The sequence below is a fragment of the Capsicum annuum genome, chromosome 7 (genome assembly GCF_002878395.1).
Source record: "Capsicum annuum cultivar UCD-10X-F1 chromosome 7, UCD10Xv1.1, whole genome shotgun sequence".
Lineage (NCBI taxonomy): Eukaryota > Viridiplantae > Streptophyta > Magnoliopsida > Solanales > Solanaceae > Capsicum > Capsicum annuum.
Genome location: NC_061117.1, coordinates 58992196 through 59004522, shown reverse-complemented (window position 1 = coordinate 59004522; position 12327 = coordinate 58992196). Strand labels below are relative to the sequence as shown.

The 12327-nt window shown below is 36.3% G+C and overlaps 1 protein-coding gene across 7 annotated transcripts in view; it reads left to right on the top strand.

Annotated features, from left to right (window-relative positions):
* Window positions 1-1725: 1725 nt before the first annotated feature.
* Window positions 1726-12327, top strand: part of LOC107878057 (protein FAR-RED ELONGATED HYPOCOTYL 3) — a 20469-nt gene continuing 9867 nt past the window's right edge. Inside the window, exons 1-9 of one of the 7 annotated variants that reach the window (XM_047393550.1) lie at window positions 5358-5407; window positions 5508-5523; window positions 6000-7121; window positions 7230-8222; window positions 8298-8354; window positions 8577-8645; window positions 8722-8790; window positions 8889-8957; window positions 9039-9086. In XM_047393550.1, coding sequence (XP_047249506.1) covers window positions 5373-5407; window positions 5508-5523; window positions 6000-7121; window positions 7230-8222; window positions 8298-8354; window positions 8577-8645; window positions 8722-8790; window positions 8889-8957; window positions 9039-9086 — 2478 coding nt within the window. In that variant the 5' untranslated portion in view covers window positions 5358-5372. Of the gene's footprint in view, window positions 1924-2397; window positions 2446-5357; window positions 5524-5994; window positions 8223-8297; window positions 8355-8576; window positions 8646-8721; window positions 8791-8888; window positions 8958-9038; window positions 9087-12327 lie in introns of those variants that run through there. The other 6 variants (XM_047393551.1, XM_047393548.1, XM_047393547.1 and 3 more) reach the window with 6 other exon arrangements.

Sequence of the window (12327 nt, the reverse complement as noted above, 5' to 3'; positions counted from 1 at the left end):
GTGGCCATGGCCGAGATTAGCGAGAAAAGAAAAATATATAAAGTAAAATAATTAATTTTTTAGATTAAAAAAATGAGACGTGACGTGACATGGCAGCGCGTGCAGGTCACTACTTGAAATAAAATCTGGATATGACCTTTTAGACGGGTATATATTCCACTTTAAAATAGTTCAGAGGTAATAGGACCCCCACAAAGCATAGGTGTGTAGTTGATATTTGGGGTAAAGGTTGGGAGAGGGGAGCTTTTGACCATTTTCTCTTTTATTTTTCTCTATTTAATAGACTGTTTTTGTGATTAGCTAAGCAACAATGACTAATTAAATATTTTATTTAGTTTAATTTTTTGATAAGGACTTAGTTTATTGTATTCGTCCTTAATTTTGTAATATTTCGTAATAATTAAAGAAAACTTCAATAACAAAAGGGAAAAACTTACAAAATTTATAAAAAAAATGAAAACTATCCTCGAACTATTTGAAATGGAGCAAATATATCATTTATTTGCTTTTGATCTCAAAAATATTCTTCTCCTCTAATTATTGATTCACTTCTACCATTCACTTTGACAGAATGCTATCAAGCAGATTACGTGAAAACGCGGCATAGCTTGTACACATAAGCATTTCGTTAAAGTGGAGGACAGAAGTGAGCCAATAGTTGAATGAAAAGGATATTTTTGAGATAAAAAATAAACAAGAATATATTTACTCTATTTCAAATGGTTCGATAGAGTTTTGACCCTTTTCCATAAAGTTTATGTTGAAATATCAGAATATAATTTGTTTTATTTATTAAATTAACAGGAAAGAAATTAAATTAAAAGAAAAGAAAACAAAGTGTTTTTTTTTAAAGCAAAGAATAGAAAAGAAAGTATTAGTCCTATCTAAAAAGATCTAAAAAAGGGGATTCTTTGTTAAATAACCTTTTGAAGTCTACTTTTTAATTAAATAGACTATAATTTTTTTTCGAAAAATGACCCACTTTTAAAAATTTAAATTTTTTTGTGATTTAAAATTTATATACAAGTTTTAAAAGTTACAAATTAGTCTACAAATCACCAACTTACAAAATTTAAACAAAACTTCTTCCATCAAAATCTTTTACACATCTTACAAATTAATTCAAAATTTAATTTGTGATAAACAGATCTATTATCAATCCGATCGATATATGGACAGATAAATTATCGATCCGACAGATTAATTATCAAGCCAAACGATATATGAAAAGATTGATTATCGATCCAATCGATATATGTCAATTATTGATCCAATCTATTACATATATATAAAATCGATCCAATCGATATATGTCAATTATTGATCCAATCTATTACATATATATACTTAACCGTTTTTTTTTTTTGAAAAAAAAAAAGGACTAAAATTAAAGGAGAGTAGAAAACATACAATTTTAGGAGGAGATAAAACATTTAGAAATAAAATACTTACTAGCTTCAAAAAGATGAAAGTTGAAGAAACAATGAACTTTTACTAAGAATGGGGGAGAAAAAGTTGGAGAGAAGAAAAAAAAAATTTTAAAATTAAAAAAATAAGTTAAAATTTTATGTTTTAAATATATATTTATAAATAACTTCATAATTTTTAATATGTTATTATAGTTCAATTCTTTCTTAAAGTTTTTTTTAATTTTATTTCTCATTTTAAAATGAGAAAACTTGAATTGAGAATCCTATAAGTCAATTTTTCTCTTTAAAATTTCTCTTTAAAAAGTAGAAAAAAGAAAATAAAAATCACGCGCTGCAGTGGCGTTGGTAAGATAGAAGTGGGGGTGAGGAAACCCTAAATCAGGAGAAAGAAAAAGAGTTCACTCGCCATAGACCATCGCGTGAATTCGCAGTTGCAGAATCGCAGATCCGAAAGTGTGTGTGTGCGTGCACAAAGGAAAAAAAAAAAATTCAGGTATAACCCACTCTCCGCTTCCTTCTTCCAATCTATTTCCTTCACCCCCCACCCTTCACATTTGTATATGCACTGTTACCAAGATAACTGTCAATAGTATGATCATGGCTTTTCCGTTTCATTAATTCATTTGAATTACTCCCTCCGTCCCAAATTAATAATACCCTATTAAATAATGTTTATAATTTAATTTGAAGAAAAAATAATTAATGTAATACATAAGGTAAATCATGGAAATATATTTTTTGTCTTGATTAATTAAAAAAAAAAAGTAAAATGGGATATCAAATTAAGTAATTTGGGACGGGTAATTTGTGACGAGGGAGTATCATAATGTAACCGGCCATAAATGATTTATTCAAATTGAGGCGACCGATGATGTAATTTATTGTTTACTGTATACAAATGTTTTATCTTGCGTTAGGAGTTTGCCTTGATAACTTGATTATTTTTATGTTCATTGTGACAAGCAAGGCAGTCATTGAGAGAAACGATAGCAACCACATGACAATAGATTTAGATGTAAGTCTGTACATTTTGGATTAATTTGCTAGTCTTAGTATTCTGTTTGAGTTAATGTATCATTAAATAACTTGATATCATTATGTTGTGTTTGTTTCTTGTACTTTTCTCTTTGATCACCACGGTGTTGGGTCAGCTTGTGAGCAGCTCGACTAGTTCCACGGAATACCTGGCATTTACCACTTGCTAATCAAGGATTAGACAGATGAGAAGAAATCACTTAATGTTTTGTCTTTGCTTGGCATTGAACCTGAGACAGTCATTGACTAGTATGCCACACCCTTGGGTGCATGTTTCTTGTTCCTCTAATACTTTATGATATTCTTTAACATATCCCTTTATGATTGAGTTAAAAGAATAATGAATCAAAATTGGGGAAGATGAGCTAGACTATCCTCTCTTGTGATGCAAGCTGGTTTGCCCTATTGAAAATAAGACAATCACGTTAGAAGGTGCAAAGGGTTGAAGTTCAAAAAAGAGAAGTGCAAAGGGTTTGGAGCGAATTTATAAAATGAGTTGAAGATGAAAGGTAGAGGCTAAGTTTGTTGCACTCAACTAAAATAAGGAACAGAAAAAAGCAAAGACCGAATTATGCAGATAGAGACATCATTTGAATAACCTAAGTTTGCTGTTGGAACTTGACGAAATTGTTGGCAAATTAAACAGCTTGTTCCTTGAACACCCAATTAATGTTTCAGATTCTGCTTACATGTAAGTGCTGAGATGAGAATTATCACCCTAGGATAAATGCATGAACAGTCAGTTAAATTCATTTGGGAGACCTTTCTCTTCCTCTGTTGTGAAGTTCTCTTATTATCGTTAGCACCTTATGCTTCGGTTGATTAACACCCAACGATTTATTGAAACAAAAAAATCTTGAATTTTAATTGTGATATGGTATTATTATACTTTTGACCTTTTTGTTTATTTGGTTAAGATAATTTTTGCAAGAGGCGATATGACAAGAGTTATAAGTTAATGAACTTACAAGAATGTGGATATATCTATTTTCCATCTCTTTTCTCTTCACCTTGATACACTTGGTTCAACATGTTCTGTCATATTAATGAGCGCATTACTGCTATACTAACTTCTTTATACATATCAACAACATAGCCAGTACATTCCCACAAAGTGGGGTTTGGGGAGGGTAAAGTGTATGCAATTCATACCACTACCTCAGATGAAGTAGAGAGGCTGTTTTGGTAGACCCCTGGCTTTGGATAAATAATAGTATAACAAGCAGAAAACATAAAAACAAACAACAAAATGGGGTAACACACCACTGGATAATAAAAGAAACAAGATACCCACATTGTAATACTACGAACTGTATATCCGAAATCACAAACATCACCAAAACACCATAATCAAGAAACTACAGGGCACATGCATAACACTATGACTATAGGTACATCGACAAACAAAGCACTTCTCTACTGGCAAGGACACACTCCTACCCACTAACCCTCTACCCTAATTCGCGTCCTCCATACCTTTTTATCAAGGGTCATATCCATTGTAAGTTGTAACTGCTCCATGTCATGTTTAATCACTCCTCTCCAATATTTCTTCGGCCCACCTTTACTTTCTCTGAAACCATCCATGGCGAGCCTCTCACACCTCCGTATTGGGGCATCCGTGCACCACCTCATGGACAAACCATCTCAATCTCACTTACCGCATCTTGTCTTCCATCAAAGTTACTCCCACTTTCTCTCGAATAATCTCATTTCTAACCATATCCCTCCTAGTAAGTTCGCACATCAATCTCAACATCTTTATCTCTACCACCTTCAACTTTTGGATGTGGGAGTTCTTAACTGGCCAATACTTTGCTCCGTACAACGTAGTTGGTCGGACTGCCACTCCGTAGAGCTTACCTTAAGCTTAGGAGATACCTTCTTATCCCGCAAGACTCCCAAAGCGAGCCTCTATTTCAACCATCCTGCACCAATACGGTGCATGACATCCTCGTCAATCTTTCTATTTCCCTGAATTATAGACCCAAGATACTTGAAACTAACTCTCTTCCGAATGGCCGGAGAATCCAACTTCACTACCACGTCAGCGTCATGCATCAAATCACTGAACTTACACTCCGAGCAACCCGTCTTGGTCCTGCTCAATCTAAACCCTTTAGACTCTAGGGTCTGTCTCCAAACCTCCAACTTATCATCAACTCCTCCCTGGGTCTCATCAATAAGCATTACATTATCAGCAAATAACATACAATAAGACACCTTCCCTTGAATATGCCGTGTCAATACATCCATCACCAAGGCTAATAAAAACGTACTAAGAGTCGATCCCTGGTGCAACCCAAGCAAAACAGGAAAGTGCTCCGAATTTATCCATTTTCTTTTGGTTTTGGTGGCAAAAAGTTATGAATTTTTGATTGAGATCAATTCAAGGTTGTGCTATGCCTTTCTGTTCATTGAAAGTAATGGTCCTAACACAAGCTCCAAGGGTATGGTAAAGCGGTTAATGAAGCTGGATTGTACCATGAGAGATTGGCACTCAAGTACTTAATTATTTTGGATTCACCTTTGGATGACCTCTCCATTTCATTTTATGTCACACACTTTGCTTGTTAATCTATATATAAAGAATGTTTGAAGACAATTTAACTTTGAACTTTTCATTTCCCCTTAATTACATGTTTTATAATTTTATGACATTCTTAGAACCACAAATTTCAAAAGTTTTCTGTTCTTTCTTAAACTCTGTATTGAGTCAAACACCGCCGCATAAAATGAAATGGAGGGAGGGAGTATGTATCGTCAGTCAAGTGCTGTATAGAGGTCTGCATGGGAGGGTAGGGGGAACGGCTAATTCCTCCATCAAAGAGATGGGGAAGAACTTATTCTATTCAATCTAAACTATTTAATCTTCAGGTTGAATGTGGTTAGAATTTATATATATATATGGAAGCTGCAATTTCAGTCGCTCTCACCTGCAGGTGGGTTATACCATTATATACCCTTTATATTTCTATTAAATTTGGAGGAGACTTTTAATATACAACTGATTCAAATCCCTGATGGATTGGAGGTGGTCAGGATTCTTCATCTTCAGGTAGACAGTGCCTGATGAATGTGCTTTGTGTTATGGATCTTCATTTTCCTCAAAAAATGCGATACGATCACTTCCTATGTCTGCTGACTGATAATTCTGAGCAGTAATGTCTTCTCGTGAAGTACCTGAAGGACATGATGAAACTTGATATATGGATAGCTAGTTGAAGGTTGTCGTTATGTATGAGCTGTTGTCACTTGTCTGCATGATAAATGGATTGACTTGATTAGATTTATATGATGATCTTGAACTCAAATTTTCCTGATATTTAGGCCACTTAGTAAAACTCAGAACTTTAATGGAATCACAAGTTAGCCATTGACAATTCTTGGACTGTGGTTAGACTTAGAAGAGTGGTGGAATGCAGGAAGAGATGTCTTGGGCTGTATCTTTCTGTGCTTACTGAACAAGAATTAATTCTATGTTTCCGCAACCTCTTACTGGACAAGTTCCTCTATTTTTTTCTTGACATTCAGGTATCACTAAAAGAGAAATCAATAGGCTTTCAATTGTTTAGGAGCATGGATATAGATCTTCGGCTACCTTCTCAAGACCATGATAAGGAAGAAGAAGAAGAACAAAATGGAATTATAAACATGCTTGACAATGAGGAAAAAATGCACAGTGATGACGGAATGCATGGGATGTTGGTTATTGAAGAGAAGATGCATGCAGAAGATGGAGGAGATATGAACACTCCCATAGGAACTATGATAGAGTTTAAGGAGGATGTGAACCTTGAACCTCTGGCTGGCATGGAGTTTGAGTCACATGGTGAGGCTTATGCCTTTTATCAAGAGTATGCTCGGTCGATGGGATTCAATACAGCCATACAAAACAGCCGTCGCTCAAAGACATCAAGGGAATTTATTGATGCAAAATTTGCATGTTCTAGATATGGAACTAAACGGGACTATGAGAAGTCTGCAAATCGGCCCCGTAGTAGACAAGGAAACAAGCAGGATCCAGAAAATGCTACTGGTCGGCGAGCATGTGCAAAGACAGATTGCAAAGCAAGTATGCATGTGAAAAGAAGGCCTGATGGGAAATGGATAATTCATAGATTCGAGAAAGAACATAATCATGAACTTCTACCTGCCCAAGCTGTCAGTGAACAAACAAGAAGGATGTATGCCGCAATGGCAAGGCAATTTGCTGAATACAAAAATGTTGTTGGTCTGAAAAGTGACACAAAAGGTCCATTTGAAAAAGGTCGAAATTCAGCAATGGAAGGAGGAGACATAAATGTTCTGTTAGAGTTCTTCATTCAGATGCAAAATCTTAATTCCAACTTCTTTTATGCTGTTGATGTGGGTGAAGATCAACGTGTGAGGAACTTGTTTTGGGTTGATGCCAAAGCTAGGCATGACTATGCAAATTTCAATGATGTCGTCTCTTTTGATACTGCATATGTCAGAAACAAATATAAAATGCCCTTGGCTCTTTTTGTTGGGGTCAATCAGCATTTTCAGTTCATGCTACTTGGATGTGCTTTGGTCTCTGATGAGAGTGCAGCAACATTTTTTTGGGTTATGCGGACATGGTTGAAGGCAATGGGCGGTCAAGCTCCCAAGACAGTGATCACCGATCATGACCAGGTATTGAAGTCAGTCATTCCAGAGGCTTTGCCATTATCCCTCCATTATTTCTGTTTGTGGCACATCTTGGGAAAGGTGTCTGATACACTGAATCATATCATTAAACAGAACGAAAAGTTTATGCCAAAGTTCGAGAAATGTATTCACAGGTCATGGACAGATGAGGAGTTTGAAAAGAGGTGGAGAAAGCTAGTTGATAAATTTGATCTTAGAGAAGCTGAATTGATTCATTCGCTCTATGAAGATCGTATGAAATGGGCCCCTACATTTATAAGGGATGTACTTTTAGCAGGAATGTCGATGGTCCTACGATCAGAGAGTGTGAACTCTTTCTTTGACAAATATGTACATAAGAAAACCACCGTGCAGGAGCTTGTAAAGCAATATGAATCAATATTACAAGATAGATATGAGGAGGAGGCAAAGGCAGATTCTGATACATGGAATAAACAACCTGCTTTGAAATCCCCATCACCATTTGAGAAGCAGGTGGCAGGGCTTTATACAAATGCTGTATTTAAGAAATTCCAGGCTGAAGTTTTGGGTGCAGTTGCTTGTATTCCTAAAAGAGAGAAGCAAGATGCAACAACCATAACATATAGAGTTCAAGATTTTGAGAAGACTCAAGAGTTCATTGTTACACTGGATGAAATGAAGTCAGAAATCTCTTGTTTATGTCATTTGTTTGAATTTAAAGGCTACCTTTGTAGACATACATTGATAGTTCTCCAAATATGTCGTGTTTCCTCTATCCCATCACAATATATTTTGAAGCGGTGGACAAAAGATGCCAAGAGCAAGTACTCTATGACAGATGGATCTGAAGAGCTGCAGTCAAGGTTCCAGAGATATAATGAGCTATGTCATCGGGCGATGAAATTGAGTGAAGAAGGGTCATTATCTCAAGAGAGCTATAGTTTTGCTCTTCGTGCACTTGATGACGCTTTTGGGAGTTGTGTAACTTTTAATAACTCAAATAAGAACATGTTAGAAGCTGGCACATCATCAGCCTCTGGTATTCTGTGTATTGAAGATGATAACCAAAGTAGGAATATGAGCAAGACAAACAAGAAGAAAAATAACTTCACTAAGAAACGGAAGGTATGTTTTGAAGAGCAATCATGGAACCATTTCTTTTGTTTTCTATATTATCTCATGAAGATCTCCTGGTTATAGGTGAACTCAGAACCAGATGTTATGGCTGTTGGACCAGCAGACAGCTTGCAACAAATGGTCTTCTCTGATACCTTAGTTACTTTTATTTATTGCCATTTGATTTACATTACTCTGCTCTTACTAATAAAATGAAAATGAAGAGTTTTTTTTTTTAATTTGTGAAAGTGGGAGTAGGTTGTTTTGAATGCTATATGTGTATAGCTGTTCTTGAAGCTCAACTTTATAGTTTTTTGGTTACCTCCGGTTTCTTATTTAGTTCATTTCCATCATTTTCTGCAGGACAAATTGAACTCGAGACCTGTGACTCTTGATGGTTATTTTGGCCCGCAACAAAGTGTTCAAGGAATGGTATGATCTGCAAGTATCTTGACTTTTATCCAATATTTAATCTATAATGGTGTTTTAAGTTGCTGCTCTTTTGCAGGTACAGTTAAACTTGATGGCACCAACCCGTGATAATTACTATGGAAACCAACAGACTATTCAGGGCCTTGTATGTCAAGCAGTTCACAGTTTTAACTTCTAAGACTTAAAAAATTGATATGGACCATTAAAATAACAGTTGTGTTTTCTTTTACCTTGGGAATGTAGGGACAGTTAAACTCTATAGCTCCTACACATGATGGCTATTATGGTGCTCAGCCAACAATGCATGGGCTGGTTTGTGGTCTCTTAGTGTTGGAACTTTTTGACGCAAATCAACCCAAAATCCTTTTTACAATTTCATTTTTATTGTTGCAGGGGCAAATGGACTTTTTCCGCACTCCAGGTTTCTCATATGGTATTCGGGTTAGTATCTAACATACTTCGTCAATGGAATAATTTTATTTTGTCAACTCATTACTAGGGATGTGGACATTGCGAAAATTATTGCTGCATTCAAATTATTAGATAATATAAAACTGACATTCAAAGTATTATCTGCATTACATTATGTAGTTTATGTTGAAAATTCCTTCCATCACGATCTTGGGCAGCCCAGTGCACTAACTCCTGCTATGCATAGGGTTCGGGGAAGGGCTCGACCACAAGGGTCTATTGTATGCAACCTCACTTTACATTTCTGCAAGGGGCTGTTTCCAAGGCTTAAACTCGTTACCTCCGTCCCGATCTTGTTATACTAATTTACTGTGCAGTTTTATGAGTTTGGGATTTTACAAAGATAAAACTATATGTTACTTCTGGAAATAATATAGTTTTCAAATGCAGTACTTTCCTACTAGGTGAAGGAGATGATTTCGTCTTAGCAAATTAGTCAAAATTTTAGGAAGGATAAGAACAAGTGCAACATTATTTATAAAAAAGAAAAAAAAAGGGATAAAAGTTAGACAAACTCATTTTTTTTGGGGGGTGGAGACATTGATTGTGAGCATATATAAAGAGCACAAACTCTCTCTGTTTATTGCTTCTATTTTTGTGGTTAATGTTGTCTATAGTTACAACAACAACATATCGAGTAAAATCCCACAAGTGAGGTCTGGTGAGGGTAAAGTGTACTCAGACACTAGAATTGGCGATCTGAATGCTCCAGACTATGCTATTTGGAAAGCTACAGAGAATGGACTATTCTCCACCAAATCCACTGATAAACTTATCAACCAACACAGACAACAAGACATTCTCAGAAGCAAGGTATGGCATCCTAAACAACCTTTTAAAATCTCATTTTAGGCTCTAGTATGGAGAGTGACAAAGAGGGAAATTCCTTTTGCAAATGTAGTGGACAAATTTGGCAATACAGTGTCATAGGTGTGTATTGCAAAAAGGAAGAGGTTGAGACTACATAACATGCTTCTTTGCATGGAGAGGCTGCTAAACATTTGTGGAAACTACTTGGTGGTCCTTTGGAAGTTAATATCAGTGCCATAGCCATTAATGACACGGTTATGAGGTGGTGGGATGTCTAGCCTAGAAATGATACTTCATATAACTCCTATTGTGGTTACTGCTGATCTGGAAACATATATGCACTTGTAAATATGGGGAACAGGAAAAGATGTGGCAAAGAACCATGGAACATCAAACTTGGTGAACTATTAAATTAGCTCATCTTTGAAATTTCACAAATATGTTCTTGGTGATACCTGGAAAGATTTTTGTGGCGTTCTGGGCAACTACAGATCCATTCCTAAATGGAAGATTTTTCAATGGAATAGACCAAATAGGGGCAGGATCAAAATTAACACTGATAGTAATTTTTTCTAAAGGCAAAGCGGGCATAGGTGGTTTTGTTAGAGACTATACAGGAGGAATGTTAATGGTCTTCTATATCCCTTTTGTATGTTCTAGTAATAATCATACTGAGGCCCAGATATTTAAGTTTGGGAAACAGTGGAGCTATGAACGAGATCCTTGGGAATGCAGCTTGGAAATCGACTCACGGCGGATTGTCAATATGCTGAAGAACGGCACAATTAATCTGAAATTGAGAGACATTATTGAAGACATTAGCAGCAAGCTTGCCGTGATGGATTATGAGGTGATAAATTGCTGCAGATAAGTAAATCAGGTGGACGATGGGCTAGCAAAGAATGCCACTAAGCTAGATCATGCTTTTATATATTATGAATGAGAACAACTACCAAAAGTTGCTAGAGGCGCTTTTCACTTGGACAAAACTCAACTTCCTTGAATTAAGCTTAGACCTGATAAGTCTAATTTTTCTGCAAGTTGATGATATTGATTTTGTTAGTCCATGCTTTACTCTTGTAACTTTTTGATATTTATGAAAAGGATGCCTCAGTTTCGATTAAAATTAAATTAGGGTCAGACATCCAAGCATGATGAGGCATGCATAGGTTTGTGTAGCACTTGAGCACGAGGATCTTGGTAAGATAAAAGGTCTAGGGAGTTTCATGAGATCACATGAATGCAAGAAGAAGTATGGCTAAAGATGTTTTGAGAATGCTAGAGATAGTAGGAGCACAAAGGAGTTCTTGGAAGTTCTAGCACATGCAAGAGAGTTCTAGTGAAGGATGGAGCTTCACGGAAGCAAGATAAAACTAAGGCATCATGGATGACTCTGGAGAAGCCTAGAGGAAGTTTAATTCTGCTAAGAGGGATGGAGGACCAAATACAACATAAGGGAGGTTTGTGGAAGATTCTAGAAGTACCTAAGGAGATGTGGTTTTGGGTAGTAGGGGTGTCCTAAGTGGGTACCGACTTAGGGAGCTTTCCCCACCAACTCTGAGACTTCTTGAATTTTTTCAAGAAGCCTATATAAATAGGAGACCCCTCTGTATTAGCCACGAGCAGCCAGCAACACAAACCAAAGCATTTACATACCAAAACCTCCATTCTAGTTTCCTGGTTGTGTGTTCTTGTGTGTAGTCTTTTTTGTAAACCTTGTGTGTATATAATTGCGTAATCAATAAAATGGATATTTTCTTAAGTTCCCAAGGTTCTCACTTGTCTTGCTTTTGTGTCCCAAGTATTATTTGGCCTATTCAAATACCACAACCATTGAACTCACACTCCCCGTAATCCCACTACACTTGACCCATACTTTGCACTAGTATTGAGCTGGCTTGAGTCAAGCTACCTTTTGTGTGACTGATCATAGCCTCTACTAAGGAGGCTAGTTTAGCTATAGTGCTGCATCGATGCTAGTTAGAAACTTTTTCTTGTTACGATTCGGAGCAATAAAGGACTGAGTCTCAGTGGATCGTGACAGCAAGGCCACTCTGCCACTTAAAATACCCTACCGCCTATTCGATATGAGTGCATTGGTGACAAATCCTTGTACAAGTTCGGAGTTGGTAGCTTTCAAATCTTGTTGATGGCCTTAGTATTGGTCTTATTAGAATAGGTTCATGAAGTTAGTGTATGAGCTTTATTTTAGGTTATCAACGAGGTTTTAAATGATGATGGAAAATAATCTTGAAATTAATCTAATATTATGCTATTGAACTTCTTTTTGAGAAACGGCTACCAAGTTCGCTGGTCATCTAAGCTTGAATACTTTGCTGAATGTAGACCACGTGTCTAGGTTAATCTTTACCAAGTGTGTTTTAACGTCTCTCTCTCTCTC